At 49.3% G+C, this 25,441-nt stretch overlaps 1 protein-coding gene across 2 annotated transcripts in view; it reads left to right on the forward strand.

The window, feature by feature from the left end:
• Positions 1-25,441, forward strand: part of BLTP2 (bridge-like lipid transfer protein family member 2) — a 1,026,973-nt gene that overhangs the window by 767,354 nt on the left and 234,178 nt on the right. For both annotated transcript variants that reach the window (XM_069615333.1, XM_069615334.1), the window contains one exon: positions 867-988. In XM_069615333.1, coding sequence (XP_069471434.1) covers positions 867-988 — 122 coding nt within the window. The remainder of the gene's footprint in view (positions 1-866; positions 989-25,441) is intronic.

The raw sequence follows: 25,441 nt of genomic DNA on the forward strand, positions 1-25,441 counted from the left end.
TATTTATAATCTTCCCCCTCCTCTGCTTCCTTCTTCTAACGCCCCTTTTCTTCGCCTGACTCAGTGCCCACTTTTACTTTGCTCTGTAGCCTTTTGAAACCATATCTTGTTTATGCCTGTCGCAAAGAATCTTAACCAGGGCCTGGCAGGCATGTTAAATCTTAGTGAATGGATGAGGAATATCATTGCCAAGCTTGGAGTCTGCAAATCTTGGTGAATGGATGAGGAATATCATTGCGAAATGTAGTCTGCAAAGAAGCTTGGTAAATGGCTTGATAGACACAGTGATTGTAAGTGAGAATGCTGGATTGATCTAATTAAAGAAGGGCGGAAACTCAGCAAGTGAACAGCTGTAACTGTGCACCGAGTCTCAGTAGGAGTCTAGAAATGCACTTGTAATCTCAGTGTACAAGGAGTTTCATCGGGGCACTGGAATTTAACATGGATCTCAGGGGGGGAGGTTGGTAAATTGTGTAGAATGTCAGCAAGCAGGTGGGGCATTGTACACAGTCTCTCAATGACAGCTGGGAAATGCTGGAGTCTTGATGAGGGGCTAAGAATGCACAGGGGACCTCAGTGAGTGTCCAGGAATGCTCATGGAATCTCGGGATACATATGGTGCACCAACAAGAGGCTCAGAAATTAGGTTTCATCCCAAGGAAGGACTCGGAAAGCTGAGCTTGGACATGGAATCTCAGTGAAGGGATCAGCCGAGGGGCACACAAGAAATATATTGCCAGTTGGGTTGGGTTCTGTAGAGGTGTCATCCAGTTAAGGTCTTTTAGTGAAGTGTGAAAGGATTGCTGTGCTTTGAATGCATAATTCTACAGTGGGTAAAGCCCTCTCTTTTATACTTGTGTTCATAGGCGCAGCGGATACATTCACACTTATTCATCATGACCTGGAGATTTCGACCAACCCTGCTCAGTACGCCATGATCCTAGACATCGTGAACAATCTACTTTTGCATGTGGAGCCCAAGCGCAAGGTACATGGGAAGCCTAGAAAATGTATGTCATCCTGCATCCTTAAGTGCCGCGGGAATCACTGTGTTTCACACTGTATACATGTGTGCGGTGCATCTGGCTGCACATGTCAAACTGAATCCTGCAGTGCTGGATGTCATTCTGTATGCAGCAGTGTTCCATGTGACGCAGAATCCTGTAAAATGGCATAATCTGACATGTGCCACACTGCGCCCTGCAGTGCTGCACATCACACTGCACTCATAGTGCTGCCTATAGCATTGTGCAGAGCCAGTTGCACACATCATGCTGCATCTTGCAGTACTATACATCCTACTGCACACATCCCTGTGTCAGGGCTTCACTTTGTTGCATGCCCTATGCTGCACCTCAATGCACATGTCATTCCGCCGTACTGCATGTCACATTGCATATGATTTTAGTGATTCCTACAGGGCCTCAGCCTGTCCTGCTCTGTCAGTGCTCATCCCTTATACAGAACCTAGCAATGCCTCTGCACCGGCAGCACTGCACATTGAAGCACTGCAGAGCAGATGATGCACTGCAGCTCATAGTACACCACCTAATCACACCACCTCAGTCAACAAGGAGTGTGCGGTGCCGTGTGCACCTATTCTTACAAGGCTCCTGCTCCACACATCTCTTTCATACGGGCCACAGTTGAACACCCCATGAAGCATTCAACTGGGCTCTTTCTGCTTGTGCCACTTTGCGTTCAGTTTTCCTGCATGTGCTGTCAATGCAACCTTACATTTCAAAGACACACTGGGGAAGATAGAACTCTACATTGCAGATCCCTCCTGATGCACATTACCCTGCAAATGCGTCCTTCCATTTAAAGGTGCAGGTTCACATGATATATTGTATTTGAAAATGCCTTTGAGGTATGTTGTTAAGACAGAATTCCATTTTTGGGGGTTCTGTTGTCCCATTTTATAGGACTGTTAAGATGTGTTTCCAAAATCAGCCCTGGTGATGGTGAACAGGGAAGACACTGAGCGTTAACCAAACCCAATTAAGGTAGGTAGTAGAACGGCAAGACGTAGTCTCGGGAAGGGTTTGAGAGAGTGGTCTACGGCTACAATGAGTCCACAGAGATCAACACCAATAATTCCATTTAGACAGGTAAGTATAAAAAATATAGAATCATTATTTAGGCCTTTAAAGTACACAATCCGCAAATAAAATCTCTAGTAAAATATTATCACACCAAGACTATTAAACAGATGTATACATTCACCCTTAGGAGAAATAGTTTGGTTGAAACATCTTTTTATTGATAATAACCAAATACAAATTGCATTTCATTACAAACTATTTGGCGAGTTGATAAGAGTAATTTATTAGGATTGTATGCCAATTGTAGAGATTCCGAAGCACAACTGTTCGTTGTCTAGGTGGTACTAAGATGGCTTGTGTGATTTTGTCGAGATATTCTCGGAAGCACTTCCCGAAGTCCAAAGGGGAGAACCCCTGGACATGCCGTTTCTCTCAATAGGCTCCCCTCAGTGTTAGACCAAAATAACATTTTCATCCACCTGACAACCGTTGGTGTTGCGCCCTTCATCCATCCTTTAGTAATCAGTGCTTTTGCAACAATACATGCATATCCTATAAATCTCAAATACTTTCTTTCAGGAGGCAACCTAATGAGCACTTTTCAGGTCGAACTTTCGAGTTCGTTACCACTTATTTCCATAATCTTACACCACACCTGTTCCAAAAGCTTTTGAATATGCGGCACTCCTAGACCACATGCATGAAATTCACTCGTGGTGCATGACATTTCAAACAATCATTACTTAGCTGCAAGTTGTATTTAGCTATCTGAACCGGGGTCCTGTAACATTGGTGGAGGTATTTGAATTGGATCAGCTTGTGCCTATATCTTATTGAGAAAGAGTAAACCTGTTTCTCAGCCCTAGCCCTCTCCGCCTCATCCAGTTCCCTATTCAGTGCTGTAGCCCACCTCCTCCCAGTCACCCCAGAACGCCTATGGGCAGCCATTTCTAGGCTATATACTGTCGATATAGTGTGTGATTCGTCTAGAGTGTTTATTGTGTAGTTTACAACAGGGCTGTTCAGGGGAGTACTGGAAAACCTCTAACGAAATGCGGGAGGAATGCCTTGAGTCTTGTGAGGCTACACAAACTCCCCTTGGCGTCCAGTTCCCCAAGCTTCTTAAATGATAGGAAGGAGCCTCCAGGGAAGATGTCCTCAAATCTCACCAGGCCCAACACGGCAAACTCCGTTCGGCGGTTCGCATCAAAAGTGATGCATATGCCCTCTATTTTGTGTAGACATAACTTAGAAGAGAAGGATTCCCAATGCCCATATTGTTATGCATCCTCTGACATGCCCATACTGTGGTGTCCACTGTGTTCATAATTTCTCCATCCTTATTTGGTCACTATATCAGTGCACTGGCCAGGCTTCTGGGATATCTGAGCGCTCTTTCCAGTTGGACATGTAAGGGGATCTGTCCAGTTGTATACCAGTACGCAGCAAAGGACATTTACACGACCAGAAAATACAGTTCGGATGGATCGTGTCCCCCCACGTATTTCTCATCTTTGTAATGTCCAGCTTCAGCTGCTTCGGAATTTTTTTTCACCAGAGGATGCTGTGCGTCGATGGCGTCGAGTCGATGTCCCTCAAAAGACCTCCATCGAGGGTGATGACATTAAAGGGTATATATAGCTCACACAGCGCCCGTTGGCCTCAGTTCTGTTTTTCTGTGTTAGCGTTTGCTTTGAGAGAAATTCAGCGTGCCTCTTCTGTGAAGTACGTTACGAAAATCAAAAATATGCCGCCTTCTTTGATGTTGAAGTCCGGCTTTAAAAAATGCAGAGATTGTGGCTCGAAAATGTCACTTACTGACCCGCATCGCATCTGCCTGTGGTGCCTCGGGGAGAGCCAGGATACAATTGAGTGCTCTAAGTGCCAATCCATGACGGGAAAAGCCTTGAGGGAACGAAAGGGCAAACTTAAGGTAGGAAAAATCCCCAAAAAGTCACCTACACGAACTGCTAGGCCTTCGACCGACGAGTCGAGGGAAGACTCTCCTCGGAGGAATAAGGCCAAGCGTTCTAGGTCGAGGAGCGGTTCACACCACTCTTCCTCGTCTGTCTTTGAAAAAGTCAAAGAGGAGGCACAGACGGTCGCCTTCGTCGCCTACTTCTTCTGATGACTCCCTGGAAAGGGTTGCATGCCCTTCAAAAAAATCGACACCGGCTGAATGGGAAGCCTTCAGGGTGCAAATGTTAAAAATATTTGATAAGCAAAGCGATGCTCTGACCGTGCTTTTGGATGAAGCCGGAAAGGAGAGGTCTCGTTCGAAAACCTGCGTGACTTCGAGCCCAGTAAAATACCTGATCCTGATCGGGAGCCCTCAGGCCCGATCTGAAAAATCAAAGGATCACAAGAAACCTGGTGATAAGTCAAGGTCAAGCTTGTTGACTCCATCAGCACCTTCGCCGTTGGTGCCCTCTACGCCCGCCAGGCCTTCGACACCTATTAAGTCCTTGATGTCGGCGCTGAAGTCTTGATGCCAGCTTCGCCACATTTCCCAGCCAAGCCGTCGGTGCCTAGTGTTCATATAACATAGACGTCGACAAAGAAAATGCTGACAACTTCGACAGCGTCGAAGCCTGTGGTTGCAAAACCAGACAAGGTTTATGCTCCTCTTCCCAAAAAGGATTTTTTCAAGTCCCTTAATTCTATTTTTGAAGAGGAGGAACACTCTGATAATGAGGATGCACCATTTGCGTTACAATACGGTACACCCAATGTGCCAGAGAGCTTCATCTCTGAAGAGAGCAGAATGCAAGATTTATATGAAAACTTGCAAACAGCAAGTGGGATTGACACCTCCCAGAACTGGAGTTTTGAAAACATGAACCAGGGGAACATGCTGACTCTTCCTATCGTCAGCTTATGTCAAAGGTGGTCGAGTATTTGGGTTGGAGTAGCCCCCATTACCCAATTATCAAGATGACCTAACAGACATTCTGGACAAAGGTCCTCCGATTTATTCCCATTTTGCCCTTGCATGTGACACTTCAAAAAGGGGTGGCTAGGAACTGGGAGACTCCGGAGTCTAATCCGGCAGTCGACAAGAACCTCACAAAAAAATACCACCCCTCCAGTAGCGACCACGACTACCTGTCGAAACACCCCACTCTGGGGAGTCTGTTGGTGCAGGCAGTTACGGCTACTTCAAAACAGGCAGCGTACCCTAGCATCCCTCCTGATAGAGACGACAAACGCGTAGATGGGTGTGCGAGGAAGGTATTTTCAGCAGGGAGCATGGCACTAAAATCTGCCAACTCCACTTGTGCCCTCACAAGGTTTTCGTATATTCTGTGGGACTGTATCTCCATGGCGGCAGAGCATATTACCGAAGGGGAAGAAAGGGACGGCTTCGTAGCTATTGTTAAGGACAGCAAAGAAACCATGTGTGAATCCCTTTAATCAGGATTGGATTCTGTAGATGCCATCAGCAGATCCATGGCTTGAAGCACTGTCATTCGCAGTTTTGCGTGGTTCAGGTCGGGTTTTGGACAAGATGTGCAATCTAGGCTTCTCACATGCCATTTGACTGGTCTCATCTTTTTGGCAACAAGGCTGACGAGAGCCTTGAGAAGTTGCAGACCTCAAAAGTGGCGGCCAAACCTTTAGGTGCTGCTATTAGGCAACCTCCGCCTTTTTCGTCCTAGTGCACAACTTTGGAGGGATAGATCTTTTTGCTACTACTCCTCAGTTGGAAGGGCGAGAGGAATGGCTAGTCAAAGGGGCCAAAGAAGGTTTCCTCGTGGTGGACGAGGCAGAGGTGCAAAGCCAGCTTAAGCAGCTTCCTTACCATCGGCCTCTGCAGCGGCTGCCACAAAACCACTCTGAGGTCTTGAGCCACAGTTCACCAGTGGGGGGCAGACTGTCTCAGCATCTGCAAGAATGGTGAGACATTACTTCGGATGCTTGGGCTTTGAAACCATAGCCCATGGATACTGCCTTCCTTTTATAAGAAGACCTCAGAACAGTCCACCGGGGATGATTCGTGATCCGCTCCTTGTGCAGGAGATTTTAACCCTGCTAGAGAAAGGTGCTATAGAATCAGTACCTGTAGCGGAGAGGAACAAGCCATGTTTTTTGATTCCCAAAAAGGACAGGGGACAGAGACCCATCTTGTACTTGAGATACTTGAAAAAGTTCTTCAGGAAGGATGGTCACACTTTCTTAGATCCTTCAGGCCCTTCAATTACAGGATTGGTTGTTGTCATTAAACCTTCAGGATGCTTCTTTTCATGTGCCAATCCATCTCAAGCACAGAAATTACCTGAGGTTCGCGGTTAGCGGTTCTCATTTTCAGTTTCGAGTTCTGCCATTCGGGCTGACCTCCATCCCAAGTGTTTTCACCAAATTGATTTCGGAAGTGGCAGCAAGCGTCAGGAGAGGGGGGATTCATGTCTACCCCTACCTGGACGATTGGCTGATCAGAGCGCATTCTCCCGAACAAGCTCTGGATCATCTCAAAGTCACCTGCCATTGCCTTCAAAGGCTGGGCTTCTCCCTCAATTACAAGCAGTCCCACATGATACCTTCCCAAAAGCTCCAGTACATCAGAGCTGTACTAGACACATCCTTGAGAAAGAGCTTGCCACCCAAGGTGAGGGCTTAAGACATTCTTCAGATAGTTATCCAATTTCAGAGTGCCTAGAATGTTCCGCCCTTCAATTTTTTTGAGGTTGCGCAGCCTCATGGCATCCTACATTTTTGCCAGAGGGCCCACCTGAGAATGAGATCCCTCAAATGTGCTCTGAGAACACAATGGTCTCAATTCTCAAGAAAGATGTCGGTCCGACTTCAGATTCCATCCAAAGTCTCTCAGGATCCTCTGTGGTGGGCTCGCAAGGAAAATATTCTGAAGGGAGAACCCTTTTGGCAACCACGGCCGGAGATCACAGTAGTGACGGACTCCTCACTTACGGGTTGGGGAGCCCATGCCAACGATCAAACAATAAGCGGTCATTGGTCTCCATCGGAGTCCAAACTACACATCAATCATTTGGAGCTGAGGGCAATCAGACTTGCGCTGAAGGCCTTTCTGCCCTCTGTCCGGGGAAAGAACGTTCTACAACACAGCGGTCATGCACTACCTCAACAAGAGAGGAGGTGTAGGGTCACTACCTCTGTGCAGAGAGGCAATGCAGCTCTGATACAGGGCAATTCAAGAAGAAATCTCCTTATCAGCAGTTCACCTAGCCAGAGGGGAGAACATGACGGCAGACGCTCTGAGCAGGCAGAGCACAGTCTCTCATGAGTGTGAACTAGCTCAGGAAGTCCTTCAAGAGATCTTCACCCTTTTGGGAACCCCTCAAGTGGATCTGTTCGCGACTGGTGTCAACCGGAAGTGGGTACTGTACTGCTCCAGGGAATTTCCTCCAAGTGGTGCTCTGGGAGACACGTTCGTAGTGGACTGGGAGTTTCCACTCCTGTATGTGTTTCGTCTGATCCCCGTCCTTCCTCATGTAATCAGGAGGTTGAAAAGGTTCGAGAAACACATGATCCTAAATGCTCCGGACTGGGCCAGGAGAACATGGTACCTGAACCTTCTGGATATGTCCATCTGTCCTCCGATATGTCTTCCACAAAGAGAGGACCTTCTCTCGCGAGAGGAGGGTCAGGTTCTCCATCCAGAGGTCAAAACTCTCAACCTTCACGCTTGGTTTCTGAAAGGCTGAGATACAAGGATTGGGACCTCCCGGATGACGTGATGGAGGTGTTGCATTCAGCCAGAAGACCAGCAACAAAATCTTTGTACCATTGCAGTTGGAATACATTTTGCAATTGGTGCAATCAAAAGAATGTTGATCCTTTTCTGTGTAAAACTCTGGATGTTCTTTCTTTCCTTCTATTGTTAGCTAATTTGGGCCTTCAAATAGGTACCATCAAAGCCTACTTGGCAGTGCTATCGATCCTTAAGCACTCTTCAGAGGAATGCTCCTATTTCAAAATACCACTGGTGACTCAATTTCTAAAGGGACTCTGTGTTCCCTCTATCTCCTTTCCAGGTTCCGGTTTGGGACCTTAATCTGGTTTTGAAATTTGTGATGTGTGCTCCATTTGAACCTCTGCACACATGTCAGCTAAGCTTGTTCACTTTTAAGACAATCCTATTGATAGTTCTGACATCACCCCGCACAGTCAGCGAGTTGTAGGCACTTTCATGCAAGCAACCCTTTACCGTCTTCCGCAAGGACAGGGTTGTTTTAAGGGTCAAACCCTCCTTTTCACCAAAAGCAATTTCAGACTTTCATTTGAGCCATAAAATTGTTCTGCCTTCTTTCTATCCCCCACCTCACCCTGGTAAGGAAGAGGAAAGACTCCATAGGTTGGACCCTAGGAGCGTGCTAAGCTTTTACATCTCCAGAATGTCTAAATTGAGAATTGATAGCCAATTTTTTATTGGACTCACCGGACACAAGTTAGGTCAGGCTGTTTCCAAACAGACTCTGTAAAGGTGGATAATACTCACGAGATCAGAATGCAACAGGCTAGCAGGTAAAGACCCTCCTGAAAGTTTGAGAGCTCATCCCACCAGTGGCATAGTTACATCTACAACCCTTCAAAGGGGTGTTCCAATTATCTGTGAGGCTGCAACGTGGTCTTCCATCCACACTTTTACTAAACATTACTGTCTGGATGCTTCCCATGATCAGGATGGTATGTTCAGCAAGGCAGTGCTTTGCTCTGCCCTTGCAAAAGCTTCAATTGTAATTCTACACCCTCCTCCAAACTTAATACTGCTTAGAGAGTCTGTCAAAGATGCGGAATACATGGGAGGTCACAATCCATTCGAAGAACAAGTCACTTACCCCATGTAACGTTCTTTCGGCTGTATGTTCCTCCCACGTATTCCTCATCGCCCTCCCAACCTACCCCTCCGTAGAATTCCCATGCTATTACAGCTTCCGTTCCAACAAGGCTGAGTACGGTCATGCCTGCACTTGTGGGCATTGACTCAATGCACAGCGCCCTCTGCCGAAAATGTTTACGAAGCAGCTGAAGCTGGACATTACATGTCAAAGATGAGGAATACGTGGAAGGAACATCCAGTCGAAAGAACGTTACTATGGGTATACTATGTTCTTCTAGGTTAGGGAATCCCAGTACCCACAGTCTAATGGCTGTGTCAGTATATCCCATATCACTCTGGGCTGCTTGGAGCTCCAGATTAAGTCCCTGCATAGTTGCCAATGGTTTCTCAAAGTTGGGGGAGGTAGCCTCACTGCTATGTTTGCGAACAGGTATATCCATCTAGGTACCACCACCATGCGAATTAGTGATATCTCCCCCTGGGTGGTCAGCGGAAGAGTAGGCCTTATCCTGAACTGTTGCTCTGTGTGTTCTAGGAGTGCCACATGGTTAAGTGCAACGAAGTCTTTTCTCGACATGGACAAACTTATGCACAGGTATTTCCCTGTGTCGGGGGACCATTTTAGCTCCTCAATATCTGGAGTGAACTTAGTGATTGGGAAGACTTCTGATTTCATGGGGTGGAGCCTTAGTCCTGAAATGTTCCCAAAAGCTTCTACTTCTGTATTTATTTATTTAATATATTTATTATTTAAACATTTATATAGCGCCTTAGCCCCATGCGCAAACTGACACATATACAAACATTATAAACAAGACGAACAAACAGTCAACATACAAACACAACAGGGCCTAGCAAGGCACATAGCAGCATGAAGGGATTTTTTAAAAAAGTGGAAGCAACACAAATTATAAGAGATGAGAGCACCATTCATTCACATGCAACCTCTGCAGCACCTTCAAATTGGAGGCAGGCCCCATTCTTTGATGCAACCACACTAAGGGCCTCTTTGGGTTTGTTCTTTATCGGTCTCCCCATGTTGGTGATAATATTTCTTTTGTCAACGATAAAACCTCATATGTTCTCATCTAAGATTTTTGGCATTTGGGCTATATCAAAATAGATATTCCTGGTGGTACAGATTTTTAGTTTAGGAAGAGCAAAGCCAGAACAGGGAGGTTGCCCTGATCCAACCATAGGCTCCACAGCCACAACCACCGGAAGTGCCAAAGGCTGATCTTGGGAGCCGGTAGTAAACTCAATTTGCTTAATAGGAGCATCCTGATTATTAACAGATTGAATAACGGACAAAGAATGACCAACTGCTTCAGTTACAACTGTTTGACAAGCCATATAATTTTTCCCTTGAATGACATTACTCTGACAACCTTTCACCAACTTAAGCCAACATGAAAACTCTTCAAAATTATTAGACTGAGTCAGAATAGCTATACTATAGTCTTTCATCACTTGCCAGTTGCCCAGCTCCTTTATATCCCTAGCTAAATTGGCTTGTAATTGTGGTAGATAGTTTTCAAGAGTCACAGGTTTAACCACAGAAACCTCTGTTGTTCCCACAAAAGACTCCTAGGCGGACTTGCATAGTTCCCTCTGCCTATCATGGTCTCCAATTGAATAGGTTAATGAACTAACGAGGTGTTTTATAGCCAAGGTCAGGGCAGCTAAAGAAGTTGTTAAAGTACTAGTTATGTGAGAAACCAAAGGGTGTCTCACTGACTAGTACCTTGGGATCTTTCATCCAGGTGGCCGGGGCATGGCCATCGCTGTTGGATCCAGACCCTGGGGGTGGACCAGTGCGGGAGGATCACCTGGATGGGGGGGTCCCTGGGGAGTGGGGCACCCAGAGGAGCGACTCAGTATCCCTACACCCATTTACCTGTAGAGCACGCTCCTTCTATATTCTATCCAGGAACCTCAACCCCCCCTTTCCTACACACACACTCTGCGGCATGGACAAAGTGCTTCAGAGAAAGATACACTCACGCACAACCAGTCCATTTGACATGTCCCAATATCAGGGTCTGGCAGAGTCGGGCACTTAACCTTGATGACTCGCACCTGAATCCTGTTCCCTTTCCCCACTGGGATAAAAGGCAGAGCATGAGAGCACCCGACGAGTGAGGCGAGCAAAGCGAGAGAGGTGAACAAGGCGACCAGAACCAGCAGAGAGGCAGGAGAATAGATCCCGTGAAATTGGAGCTACCATGGAAGCAGAACCGAAAGGGCCAAGAGGCGAGAGAAGGGCCGTGGTCCGGCCAGCTGCAGAGTGACGGTTGCACAGACTTTTCAAAGGAATCTTCCCTGCTAATGCACAAGGTGAAAGCAGGTCCTACTTCGGGTGACCAACGCAGTTGGGAGGAGGCAAGCTGTGATGTGTAAATAGCCTTGGATTTAAGAAAATGCTGGATGAATGGTATCGAGCGCCGCCAGTAAGTGAACTGTGAGAGCGGCTGGCGTTATCGGGTGAAAGATACCAAAGTGTTTGAGGTTCACAGGGTTTCGTGAAACCATGAGTGAAAATACATTGTAACCAGAACAATGATTGCAGAAGCTGCGCGTCGTACCACGGCAGAAGCCTCAACATTGCGAATGTGTTTAATATTGAAATATGTTAAGAATAACGGAGTGGTCCAGTAATAAAATATTACCTTCTCGAAAGACTCTGCTCCCAAAGTAAAACTGTTAGATAGAAATAAGATAATTAAAAAGACTGCAAACACCCGAAGGCCTTAGGAGAGGCCAACCAAAGTAACAAAGCCGAAGGTGCAAGCAAAGTCCTTGTACAATCGAAAGTCTTCGACAAGTGTGAACCCGACGGAAGGATGCCAGGAGAAAGCTAAGAGGAGCGAATCCCGTATTGTGATAAAGAGGATAGGCAAATCTGCACCCGACAGAGGGATGCCACACCAAATTTGTTTAAAAAGACATTAAGAGTTCCTGAGTTTTATAAACTTGTAGAACTGATAAAGATAACTGAACTGTGATTTGAAGGCTACTGTGAACACGACGGAGGGATGGCAAGTGAAAGCGAATCCCGCATTTTGTTAAAGTGACTGAACAGTGGTGTAAAGACGAAGGTGAACCCAACGAAGGGGTATCTTGACGAAGCCAGGCAAGAGGGGAATCTCGCATGGTGAGAGCTTTGGAAAAGTCTTGTGATGCCAAGCAAAAGGCATTAATTTGAGGGATCCTGCCTTTTCTGAAGACACTCCTTCCTGATGCTTATAGACGGAAGGGGTGCTCACAGTCAGGCCACTGTTCCACCTTGTCCTGTGATGTAACGTGGTGAAGGGAGTACGTTAGTTCAGCATGAGAGCACACTCACGAGGCAAAGCACACGAAGGAACAACAGTTTCGAGTCGGCAGCTAAACGAAGGGAGAAAGACGGCAAACTAAGAAGGTTTTGCAAGGAGGGAAATACCCTTGACCTTCTCGGCAAGAAACGTTACTTTCACAAAATCTTTGAGTCAGAAAGTGTAAGGCCAGGAAACCAGACTAAAGAATTCTACATTGTGTGTCAGAGATGCCAAAAGCCCTTGTGCGTAACCGACCAAGGCGGGGAGGAGCAGCAGCAGCTGCTTTGTTATCATCCTTGCCCAGAGAGATTAACGCAGCCGGTGAGTTGGGGAGACTGATGCAAGACTGATCTGTGTTGAAGTCAAGTTTGCAAGCAGCAACATTGTATAAGAAGCCCTGGAACAAACATTGTTAAATGTATGTGCTGAAAGATGCGAGTAAAGCTAAACAGCTGATGAATGTTTGAACTTGAGAAGGAAAGATATGATACCGTTGACTGAGTGGTCCGGCACCGTGAATGTGCTCAATCGAAGGTCTTTGTAAGGTATCCTGCCAAGAAGTGGTAGAAACAAAAGTAGAAGATTGATCAGAACATTGTGCAAAGTGAATCGAAGTGGTCCTGCAATGTTTAAGCAAAACCCATTGTACATTCGAAATGCTTTGATTTTGAGATCAAGAGGAAACCGTAGAAAGTGAGATTACATGGTAAGAGCCTGAACGAGGGAGGCCAAATGTGAATATTGTGATAAAAGGGGGACCAAGCCTGAAGGAGGGAGACCCCTGATGAACACTGGAAGTGAGAACTTATGCATGTGATTATCCTGGAACTTTGATATTTGTTTGTTACGACAGGCCCTCTGCAGTAAGATATTGTTATTGGAAAAGAGGTTTTGGCAGAAGGGCTTGATACCTATGCTTTGAACTATATCCTCGTGGCAGAGAAGAGTGTGTGCGAAGCTTGAACGTGCCGCCTTGCCCTGTGCTGAAAACGTGGGAAAGGGAAGCCAACTGCTCAGCCGCCCTGACATACTATTTCTTGAACACTTCTCTTTTTGCTTACACGATTGTCTGACACGCTTTTGTGTTTAGAAGTAAGGATTGGCAATAGGTTTATTAGTATAGGTCCTTTTATTTTGACAGAGACTCGACTAGGACTGCATTATTATTATTTGATTGTCATAGCTTGCTCCCATCCTTATTGTTAGATAGGCGTTTAACCAACCCATTGAAGTTCATTAAACACCCTTGAATTGTGATCACTTGTATCTGCCTTCACTGTTTGATACCATGCCTTCCTTACAGAGGTAAGCTCCAGCTCTAGCCTGTTAGTGCTAATTGTGTCTAGGGAAGCCTGCATAATGGCAGCCCGGGAGGTCGGCAGCGGCTAAGCAAGCATTCATGCTCACCAATATGGGTGTCCAGTGTGCCGCAGCCACACCCCTTCAAGATAGTGGCTTATCGCAGTCACTGGCTTCAGCCTGCAAGGTTTTTCTTGTTGAGGTGCATGTGTATGAAGTGCTGGGCATCTGCAGGCGTGATGAAGAAATTTGCCATATTCACATATGACATGTATGACTTTGAGCTTTGCCGGTAATAGGATTTGATATTGAGTATTGTTGCCACAGAGTCTTCTTAATGTCTAGAAAGGTTTTACATGCTGCCTGGACTGATGTGCTGAAGTGCAGGAAGATCTCGCGCTCTGAAACACTTGTGTACGAGCGCGATAGAAATAAAATAATCAATCAATCAATCTTGATCTGCACACTGCCGTACTTAATTTCGGTCAGCTCAGTTGCATCCTTCAGGATCAGGTCGCGGTCCCTGTACTTAAAGATGCGCATGACTATCAGCCTCAAAGGTAGGCCAGGAGGTGGTCTGTGTCTTGATGTTCTGTGCGCTTTCTCTACTGTGAAGGTATCATGAAGTACAACACAGACAACAGACTTGAAGTTCAAACAAACACTTTTATTTAGCTTTTATGTCAGGATGGTTGAAAACCTAACTTGCACTAAAATAACTAAGGAAGGTCTGGGTCAAAGACTTCAATTTAGGAATCTGTCTGTGTACAAAACCTACGCTTGCCCTCACAACTATATCTGTACAATGTGTAGGGATGTCAGTAACCAAATGAAAACCGTGTTCAATACAAAATTTGAGCTTCTTCCAGCTCTCAGCTTCCTTTCCGCTCCCTTACCCAAGTGTAAAGCAGTTCCACAAAAAGTCATAAAGTTAACTTCCTTGGATTCAAGAGGATATAGTTTTAACCAATACTTTGAGTTCCTTTCCCCAGGTTCTAAGCCACAAAACACAAGGAAACCTTGAGACTCTGTCCTCACTTCAGCAAATGTCTGACCTCAAGGGTTCCCTTGCCCAAGGGACAAGGGACAATTTGGTTTAAAGTTCCATTATAAATTAGACTTCAGATGTTATTTTCTTATTCTTCAGTTATTTTCAGTTTGGAGCACAACATGTAATAGTTTGCTTGTTTTTGAAAGTTATATTCACTTTGGAACTCAGTATATGATGATGTGCTTGAATTTAGGGCCCTGTTCCCTCTTTAGCTTCAAAACGGCCTTGAATCTGTTTGCTCGCAACATTTTAATTCAGTTTGGTCTTAAATAATTGTGTATTTCACTCGTAACTCATTTTTACATTGTTGTTCAAGAATTATTCTGCTTTTAAGTGTTTGTTTGTTTTACTTTGAATGTTCAATTTTTGTTCCGTTTTAATTGTTTAATGTTTGTTCATTTCACTTTAAATGGATTGCCCAGTGTTCGGAGGCCTTCAAAAACGTGTTTCATGCCACACGCGACCACTCCAATACAAAGTATTCATGGCGATTCAGTAATTGAAAATGGGAAAGACCAGAGACTTTCAAAAACATGCTAGTTTTAAGACACATGACTACTCTGATACAAGGTTTCTGATGCTTGTTAATCTGCTTAGAATCACATGCTCTGCTCAACCATCTCTGGAATAATCTGGGTATCACCGATCAGGCTCTGGCTTGGCTGACTTTTTCCCTCTCCGATCGACTCTCCCAGGACCAACTTGGGTCCTTCCTCTACTCTATCTCTACCTGTGGTGTACTCCAGGGGTCTAAACTCTCTACCCGGTACTTCTTGCCCACCGCATTGCTGCTCTCTGTCCCAGCTTTCACTGCTATGTGGAAGACATTCAACTCATTTTCAGACTCCCTTCCGCCACCTCTTCTCCTTCTCTCATCTCTGACTGTCTGTCTGCTATCCAGGAGTGGTGTGCTGCCAATGATCTCTGCCTTAATGCCAGTAAAACTGTGATTCTCCTCATCGGCACACCTGCTACCACCTTTCCTGTCACTTTCTGGCAGGCATCTCTTGGCCCTCTCCCTCCTCCAACATGTGAGGCTAAAAACCTCGGGTCATCTTCGAATCCGCACTCTCCTCCTCTCATCTCTGACGTCTCTAAGAAGTCACACTACGAGCTGCACCTCCTCAGAGGTATTGTTCCTTTCCTCTCCTTCCCCCAGAAGCTCACTGTCTCTAGAGCTCTGGTTCTCTCTAGGCTGGAGTACTGCAATAGCCTCTTTCCAAATCTGTCTGCCTCTACTCTCTGCCCTCTGCAACTCATCCAAAACAGGACTGCAAGACCTGTTCTTGGCCTCAAGCCCAGGGATCGTATCTCTCCAGGACTGAAATCTCTGCACTGGCTCCCAGTGGCAGTGAGGATTAAGATCAAAACCCTCTGCATTGTCCGCAAGGCCTTCTGGGGCCTCAATACCTTCAACTCTATCTTCCTAAATATCTTCCTTCTCGAGCTCTTCGCTCATCCGCCTCCAACTCCCTCAGGGTCAGTCGCTTCTCCAAACAATGAGTTGGTGGTAGATCTTTCTTTTGCTGGGGCTTTCCTCTGGAACAGCCTCCCTGCCTCTATAAAACTTGAGGAGAACCATCTCTGGTTCCAGAAGCACCTCAAGACCTTCCTCTCTGCTTCTGCTTTCTCTCCTCCTCTCCTCTGCTGATCTCCTGGCTGAACCTGAAACTACACTGGTTACCTGGCTACCGTCTGATCAGAGGGCCCATGTCCCCTCCCAGCCAGCTGCACACCTGCACTGCCCCGCTGGCAACCCTTGCAATCGGGGACTGTTTCTGTATCCCTACAGTCCCCTACAAGCACTTGACTCCTGATGTCTGCACTTACCCTTGCACTTGCCACCAGCTGGCCACACTTTTTATTTATTTAGTTTCTTATTATTTTACTGTTTATCCTATGCACTGCACTGCCCCCTCCCCTGCACTTGCGCGATCTCAGTGTCACATGACCTAGTAAGATTGTTGTCTCTGTCTTCCCTCCATTCCCCCTCCCTTGCCTCGTCGCGCCTTGAAACACTTGTGTATAGGCACGTTATAAATTGCATATAATATCGTCTGACATCTAGTCGTAATCGCAGAATATTGCATCTTTCTTTGGAGGGTTGAAAAGGGGGCGTGACTGTAACACTATTCCTAACGTGACCTGCAGTGTACTCAAAATCCCTCACCCGTCGTGGTCCCTCAGATTGTTTTTTCCACCCAACTAGTTGGTCGCCTTATGCGGATGCTCGCAAGAGTTGATATTGCGCAATTGCAATTTTGTTGTCCCACGACCGATGGTCGTCTAGTCTTCAACTTCATCTCTTTGACTACTTCGTGGACTTCTACGCCTAAGGCATCTACTGCTGTTTCGGCAACTGGTGTGTGTGGTCTTGGCCTTCCGGCCAGGCCCTTACAGTAGGGAGAGTGGGGGCCCAGGGTTGATTCTTTTTGAGAATGCATTTCCTTTTCCCTTCTCTTCCCTTCCCTTCCCTGGTCTGTCTGCCATTCACCTCTGCTATGGAGAGGCCTCAATTTAAATTTTTTCCATCGTGCAACAGAAAATACCCCTGGAAAGACCACCATCGCAAATGCAATATGTGCTTACCTCGTAACCTCGACGAGCATTCCTGTAAGTCCTGCAACCTCTTTCGTCCTAAGACGTTAAAAGATAGGCGGCCAAAGCGGTGGGCGGCCTACGCAATGCAGGCCGAAAGTTGTTCCCCCGTGGGCGCCGTTGCATCGGATGACGAGGACTCTAGTGGCAGCCATGGCTCTGATCTTGAAGCCATAGACCTTTCAGCTAAACCCTATGGTTCCCAGATGCCTGTGCCCGGCCCAGAAAGACGGACCGCCTTTTCTGTTATGGGGAGTTCACACCCCTGCACCCGGGGCACACACCATCCAAGGAAAAACACAGAACCCCCAATGCCTCATCGACAGACAGGTCAAAGAAGTGTCAAACTCCAACAGGCCCACCGAAAACTTCGGTTCCTGCCGAACCTTCCAGTCCGGCACCCTCCCCGCAACAGTCTTCTCTGCATACACTGAGCTTCCTCCTCATAAGGGCATTCCCATAAAAAAGCACACGGCTAGCGACACGTCGTCCAAGGGCGCGCTCGCACCTAAGGCTTCGGGAGACTCAGCAACCACGATGACGCCTTCAGGCACGTCAAAACACAGTATTCAGCTGTCTGAAATACGCAAAAGTCTTGTGGCTTTTGTTTCAGCAGCGGAACAACCCAGAAGCACCCCGTCTCTTCGAGAGTAGTTCTCCGAGGGCACCTTGCCACTCTCTAGGGCTTTATCTGGTAAATTTCCCGCTTCTGAGCATCCTTTCTCTCCTCCAGACACCTCTGGAGGAGGGAAAGGCTGGCGTTTGGTGCTTCTTTTTTTTGAAAATATGTTTTTATTGACATTTTGTAGGTTATTACTGCAAACATTGCACCACAAAACAGATTTACATTTATAGAAAGCGTTCCCACCAATAACCCTTTTATCCCCCCCCCCCCCATCCCCCTAGCCGATTAATCAAAGTACAATCTGGATTTAACACTTCGGAACACAATGCACAGTCCTAGAGCACAGGTGATGAGCACATTTTGCACACTTGTCCTCGGGCTCAACCTATTAGGACCCCCTTGTGGGGGGGAAAAAACATGTCCCAGTTAATGGGTGCCTTTGGAGTCCCCGACTTTACAGTTTCACAGTGTCTAAAAGACAAAACCGGGCCCACCGTGAGGACTGGACCCCTTATGCACTGCGCTCATATTTTTCAAAAAATGGAAGCCAGAGTTCTTCGATGTTGGTTTTAGATTCATCAAGAACGTGCGTGAGGAACTCCATGTCATAAATCGCTCGAACCTTGGTGACCCATTCCTTTTCCTGTGGCATGTTCGGGTTTTTCCATTTTTGGGCCAGGCAACACCTGGCCGCCACAAGCATGACCTGGAGCATGTGACCCTGAGTGTCCTCCTGATCGTCCCCAACCTCAATCCCAAAGAGGAGCAACCAGGGGCAAAGAGGTATGTCTATCCCATCAACTCCCCTGATCCAGGATAGGACCTCACCCCAATACATCTGTACCCTGGGGCATGACCACCACATATGTATGTAGTCTCCCGTGGTGTTTCGACATTTCCAGCAGTGTGGGTCATAGCCTGGGAGCATTCTGGATATTCTCTGGGGGGGATAGTGCTACCTATGGTAGGACCTTTAATGCCTGGTGTCTGTATTGGAGGGACGTAGTTGAGCGGTGGGCTCGGATACACATCTTGGTCCATCTCCTATCATCTATTGCCACGCCAAGGTCTCTTTCCCATTGCGTTCGTGCTGGGGGGGGGGGGTCCCTTGGTGTTGAAAACAGGAGGAGTCTGTACAACCGAGCTATCGCCGCTTTGGAGCCCCGGGTGGAGATGATCATTTTCTCAAAATCTGTAAGGTCCCTCCTAAGAGTGTCCCCCCCATGAGGGTTCCGAGAGAACTCCCTTAAGCTGAAGGTAGCGGAATGGCGACAGCTTACCCAGACCCAGAGCCTCCTCAAGGTCAGGAAGGGGCATGAAGGATCCCCCCACCCATAGATGGCAGGCCCTAACTAGGCCCGCCTCGTACCAACTCTGGTATGCTGCTGGTTCTGCTATTTTGGCCAGGAATGGTGGCGCCCAAATGCAACTCAGCGGGGAGGGCCAGCTCGTGAGCCACCTGAAATAGCTCCCCTCCTTCCAGATCGACCAGAGAACCCCCAACACTGGGTGTTCGTGTACCCTCCTGGGAATGTGTGTTCTTGGGACCCATAGCTGCTCGTCGATCGTGACTGGGGCGAGAAGTCTATTGTCAAGGGCCACCCACTGCTTCTCCGTCCCAGGATTGAAATGGTCAATAAGAATCCTTAGCTGGGATGCCCTGTAGTATGCATCGAAATCGGGGAACCCCACCCCTCCATCCTCCTTCGGTCTTGTCAAGACATCGTAGGAGATTCTGTGTTTCTTTCCCGCCCAGAGGAACCCAAGCAATACCCGCTTCATTGAGTCGAAAAAGGGCTTCGGCACTTGGGTGGGGAGCATCTGGAAGAGAAATAGGAACTTAGGGAGTATTACCATCTTAATCAGGTTGAGCCGTGCCATCCATGAAAACCCCGCCGCCCCCCACCTCTCAATATCTCTCTTAACAGCTGTCCATAATGGGGTAAAATTGCACGCAAAGAGGTCACCCGGAGTGGATGGGATTTGGATTCCCAGGTATCGGAACCCCTCTCTCTGCACTTGGAAGGGGAGACTTTCTACATATTGTACCTCCGATTCCGGCAACCGACCTCCCACGAAAGCCACAGACTTGCCTAAGTTGACCTTGTACCCAGAGAGGTTACCATAGCGCATCAGGGCCTGTAGTACATGAGGGATCGTCTGCGATGGCTTAGTAACATACAGGAGGACGTCATCTGCGAACAGACTAATCTTGCAATGGGAGTCGCCCAACCGGACCCCTGTGATGGTTTCGTTGTTGCATACCGAAATTGCCCAGGGTTCCAAAACTAGGGCGTATATCAGGGGGGATAGTGGGCATCCTTGTCTTGTACCTCGCCCCAGGGGGAAAGACTCTGACTTCGTCCCATTGGCTACCACCCTGGCTGTTGGGGAGGAGTACAGTGCCGCCATCCAGCCCAACCACCTCCGGCCCATCCCCACCGCAGACAAGACCTCTCCCATGAATTCCCAGCTCACCCTATCGAAGGCCTTCTCTGCGTCTAGGGATAGGAGCAGAGCTCCCTCGTTCCGGATCTCCCTTGAGTACAGCACATGGAGGGTTTTACGCATGCTGTCCGAGGCTTGTCTATTAAGTATGAAACCAGCCTGGTCGGGGTGAACCAGTCGGGGAAGGCACTTTTCTAGGCGAGATGCCAGGATTCTAGTAAATATCTTGGCGTCAAGATTTAAGAGGGAGATGGGTCTGTAAGAGCCACATTCCCTCAGGTCCCTTCCTGGCTTCGGGATAACAGTGATGAGGGCCTGCAGGAAGGAGGGTGGGAGCGTCTCCTCATTTCGGATTTGGTTAAAGAGCTTGGCTAGGGGCTCCACCAGCAAGGGTGAGAACTGCTTGTAAAAATTAGCTGTGTAGCCATCTCCCCCCGGGGCCTTGCCCACCCTCAGCCTCTTGATGGCCGCCTCAACCTCGTCAACAGTTATGTCTACCTCTAGTTCCTGTAGTTCCGCCTCCGTCAAGCGGGGCAGGGGGTATTCCTCCAAATATGCCCGCATCTCCTCTGGTGATGATCCCCCCTGTTTTGTATACAGTTCCTTATAGTAATCTGCGAAGGAGCCCACAACTTCTGCCTTGTTGTTAAGCATGGAGCCCTCCCGGCCTCTGATGGGGCCAACCCTTCTCTCCAGTCGACATCCCCTGGCTCTATGAGCCAACAGCGTTCCCACCCTGTCTCCCCTCTCATAGTACCTCTGTCGTGTGTATCTCTGCTTCTTAACCACCTCTCCTATGAGAACCGTGTGTAGGGCCTGTCGTTTCTCGCTCATTTCCGTTAAGATGGATTCCCTGTCTGTCCCCCCCTGATTGAGCCTACCCCGCAAGATTCCAAGGTCCGCCCGTATCCTGGCTTCGATGAGCCCTCTTTCCCATTTACGTCTGGCTCCCTCTGCTATGAGGAGGCCGCGAAAGGTGGCCTTTGCTGCCTCCCACACCGTTGGCATGTCTGTTTCCCCATTATCATTTGTTTCGAAGTATGCCGCCATTTCGCCTCTCAGGAAGTCCCTAAAGACTGGGTCTCTGAGAAGCACATCATTGCACCTCCAGTGGGTTGATCGGGGGGAGACGGGGAGAAACCAGCTTGCCACTAGAAGCTCGTGATCGGACCAGGTTATTGCCTCGAAATCGCGGGTCCGTGGCCACCCCGCCTCCCTCCTTAGAGGTCAGGAGCAGGTCAATTCTGGTGTATGTATAGTGTGGAGGGGAGAAAAATGTATAGCCTCCCGGTTCTGGGTGTGTCGCCCGCCAGACGTCTTCCCAATAGTGTTCCCTCAGGAGGGTCTGGAATGAGATATTGTCTTTAGATGTCGCCTTGGGTTCAACCCCTCGGGCCGTCCACCAGTCTAGTTTGGGGTCCGTTATAAGATTGAAGTCGCCCCCGAGAATCATGGCCCCTTCCGCCCATTCATCGATTACCCCCATAATTTGGGTTAGGAACCTAATCTGGCCGGAGTTGGGTGCATAAAGGGTAGCCAGAGTGATGCGTTCGCCCTCGTGGGTGCCCTTGATTGCCAGGAACCGCCCCCCAAAGCCCCTCTTGGTTTCACTATTGGAGAGGTGGAACGTTTTATTCAGGAGGATCCCTACCCCCTCCTTCTTTGAACTTCTGTGGGAGGCCCAGTAATTGGATGCAATGTCCCTTCCCCTTATGGGTGATTCCTTGCCCTGTCTATAGTGAGTTTCTTGGAGGAAGAGTACCATTAGTTGTTGTTTGCGAAACATGTTATTCGTCAGGGATCTCTTGTTCTGGGAGTTAAGGCCCTTGACATTAAGTGTGCCTATCTTGCCCTCAACCATTGTCATATGGGGAGGCCCCCTCTGTTTGTCCTGTGTCGCGGTGTTGCCCTGTAGTCTGTTTCCGCATTGTAAACCCTAGTTCGATTCGGCTATTCCCCCCTCCCTTCCCCTGTGTTCCCCACCCACCTTCCCCCACCCAATCTTCCCCTCCCACCCTTTCCCCCCGTTCCCTTTTCCCTTTCGTTGTAAGGCGTTCGTCCACGCCCCCCAACTGGTGTCGGGGTTGGTCAACGAACCACCAAGGACTCTTACCCCAGCCCCGGGTATTTCTTATGTTAGGGATCCCCATCTCTTGTTTTTCCCATATATATCGACCCCAACCATTACCTCGGTGGAGGTGTTCAGCGCAGGAGCCAAAGAACCCCCCGGGCCCCACACCTACCCCAAGGTTCAAACTCAGCCCCACACCGGGGGAAACACAACCAAACCGTTAACATTGCATCAAACTGCTTCCCGCCCTTCAACCTGGCGAGTCAAACCTCGCGCCAACGTGGCGCCCGGCCCTGGCCTCGTGAGGCCAGGCCCCAATTTCCAGCTCTGCAAAAGCTTAGAATGAAGGAGCATCAGTAGGGTTCCTCAACCCCCGAAAGAGTGGTATAGTCATGAGTTCGGGCGGTCCTCGGAGGTCGTTGATGGGTGTCTTGTTTTCTGGAATTTGCGAGTACCCTTGACCTTAGACTTGCCGCTGAGCTTTCCCAGACCGTCCGGGCCCCTAGGGATATCTTGGGTGCCACCCACTCTGCCGCCCGAGGGAGCGGACATGTCGCCAAGCAGGTCATCTGTGGCCCTCTGGATGTCCTCCTCCGAGACCAGATGGTACTTCTCTCACTGCCATTCAAACGATAGATAAAAGGGGTGGCCCCAGCGGTATCTGACCCTCTTCCCCTGTAGCCATCTTGTGAGGGTGCCGCATTTCTTCCTCATTAGTAGGGTGAGGGCTGAAAGATCCTGAAATATAGACACCCTAGAGTCCCCGTATTGGATATTGCCTAGGTTCTTTGCCTTCTCTAGGATCTTGGCTTTGTCTTTGTAGTGATGCAGTCGAGCCAGCACCGAGCGCGGGCCCTTGCCCCCTCCGCCCGCCCGGTGGACCCTATCAAATTTGATCTCGCCTCCAGCACTCTCACCCAGAGCAATCCTTATGATATCCAGTACTTTGCCCTCCAGGCCTAGTGTGGTCTCCCCCTCGGATTCCACCAGCCCAAAAATGCGTAGGTTGTTCCTCCTTTCTCTATTTTCCATGTCGTCCACTTTGAACCGAAGTTCCTCCTCCCGCTGTTGCATGTCCTGGAATCTGGCCTCCATTTGGGTCTCGAGAAGTGCCGTGGAGAGCTGGTTATTTTCGACCCCCTCTATCCGGTCCTCGTGGGTGGTGACTTTAGTGGTAAGGTCCGCCAATTTGGCTCCCATGTCAGTTCTCATCCCGCGTATCTCCTCTAGGATTATCTGGATATTATTTTGTATGGCCCCCCAGGTCGGGGGGAGGGGTAGAGGTGCCCCCTGCCGCCATTTCGCCCTCAGAAGCCACAAATTGGTATTTGGCGAGGGTCTCCCTCCAGCTCATGGGAAGAGCACTCCGGTGGGCTGTAGTTGGTGTGACCTGTCTAACCCACAATTTTGATCGTGGGAGGATGCAGTGTATAGTTGGCAACCCCGGAGGCGGGACGGGTAGACACCTGGTGGACGAATGCCCCCCCGGTGACGATCCCGAACGGTGGGCGCAGCCAGGCCGAAGCTTTCGTGTGTGGAACGTGGCCCAGTCGAGAAAGTGGGGGTCTGGTGTCGATGAGGTCCTCTAGTGTGCCTCCGGTGCCCTCTCCTCCCAGAGTGTGCTCGCGGCGTCTTGCTCTGGTGGGGTGGTCGTGAGGGGAATGGTCCGATTGACCTCTCGCCAATAGTCCGTGGTCCCTTGTACTCCTCTGTGTATTGGCCTCTCTTTGTCGTAGGTCTCACCTCTCGGGGCCCCACCTTAGCCGTCACTCTGGGCCCACTTCCTTTATCTGCACTCTCTTTGTCATCGGGGGAGGGGGGGGATCCAAAGCCGGGGCGAGAGAGGGGGGGGCGCGCTCCCGCGTCGGCCCCCCGATCCGCTGGTGTATTGGGGGCTGGGGCCGCTGCAGTCCCGCCTCAAACCCCGCTTGTCCCAGAGGGGGAGAGTCAAGATTGGGAGGGGCGCGCTCCCGTGTCGGCCCCCCGGGGTTCACTGGTGCGGTGGGGGCTAGGGCCGCCACGGACCCGCTTCGGGCCCTGTTCGTCCCCCAAGAGGGGGGTCAAGGCTCAGGGGGGGGGCCACGCTCCCGCGTCGGCCTCCCGGGTTCGTGGGGGTTTCTGGGGTCGCTGTCCCACGTCGGGCCCCCGCCGTCCTCAGGGAAGGAAGTTGAGGCCGGGGGGGGGGCGTGCGTTCCTGCGTCGCCCCTCCGGGTCTGTGGATGTGCCGAGGGCGATCTCACCTCTCGCGCCGGGCCGACGCGCTGCACTGCGGGTCCGGGCTTCAGGTTATCTCCTCGCTCGGCCGCAGGTCCCGCATCCAATCTCCGCTTCAGGCTCCTCACTCTCCACGTCGCATCGGGTCCCTCCTTCTCGGGGTCTGGCGCGGCTGCCGTGGCCTACAACAGAGCTCCACTCCAGGGTGCGGGGGGAGAGGCCGGCGAATCCCTCGGGCGGCCGAACTCGGCGAAGCCTTCACAGCCGAGCGTCGGAGCTGGACCCAGCTGGGGGCCGAGGGTTCCCACAATCTCATGGGGGGGTCTCGAGGAGGATGGGGCCCCCACTCTTCTTCGCTGCCAGCAGTTACCCGGGGCTGGGTGCAGAGCTCTCAGCTCAGGCAGCCATGTTGCCTGCGCCCCCTGGTAGCCTTCTTGGTGCTTCTTTGACGTGTCTGTCGACGAGGCCTTGGGGGTCATGTGTTTTTCATTTTTTTTCTTCAGCGCCGGCGGCGTGAGATGAACTGTTCTTCAGCTGATCAAACTGCCGGCATGCAGGGTGAGCATCCTTGGGCTGTGATCCATGTGCCCTGTCAGCGGTAAGCCTGTTCCTTGATGCAGCTTTTATCTTCAATTTTGAAACTTCTTTGCCACAAACTCTTACTTTCTGCAAAATGGAAAAGGCACGCACTTTGTACGTTTGGGAGGTGCAGCTTCCATGTGTTTTTAACATTTTGTGTGCTTAAACAATGTTTCAACCTCGATGTCTGGCCCTCTAAGATGGCCGCTACATTGTGCCACTGGCCCCCCTTCCCTAAGCCCTGGCTGACTCCCACTCCCATTGGCTAAGCTTACCATCTTTAGCCAATCGATTTCACTGGGAGGCGGAAGGCGGCCCTACAATCTAAAGCCCGTTACGCAGCCACGCTGACCTCCGTACTGGCTGTTTGTGTCCCC

This window comes from Ambystoma mexicanum, chromosome 9 (assembly GCF_040938575.1).
Source record: "Ambystoma mexicanum isolate Mex_15411 chromosome 9, UKY_AmexF1_1, whole genome shotgun sequence".
Lineage (NCBI taxonomy): Eukaryota > Metazoa > Chordata > Amphibia > Caudata > Ambystomatidae > Ambystoma > Ambystoma mexicanum.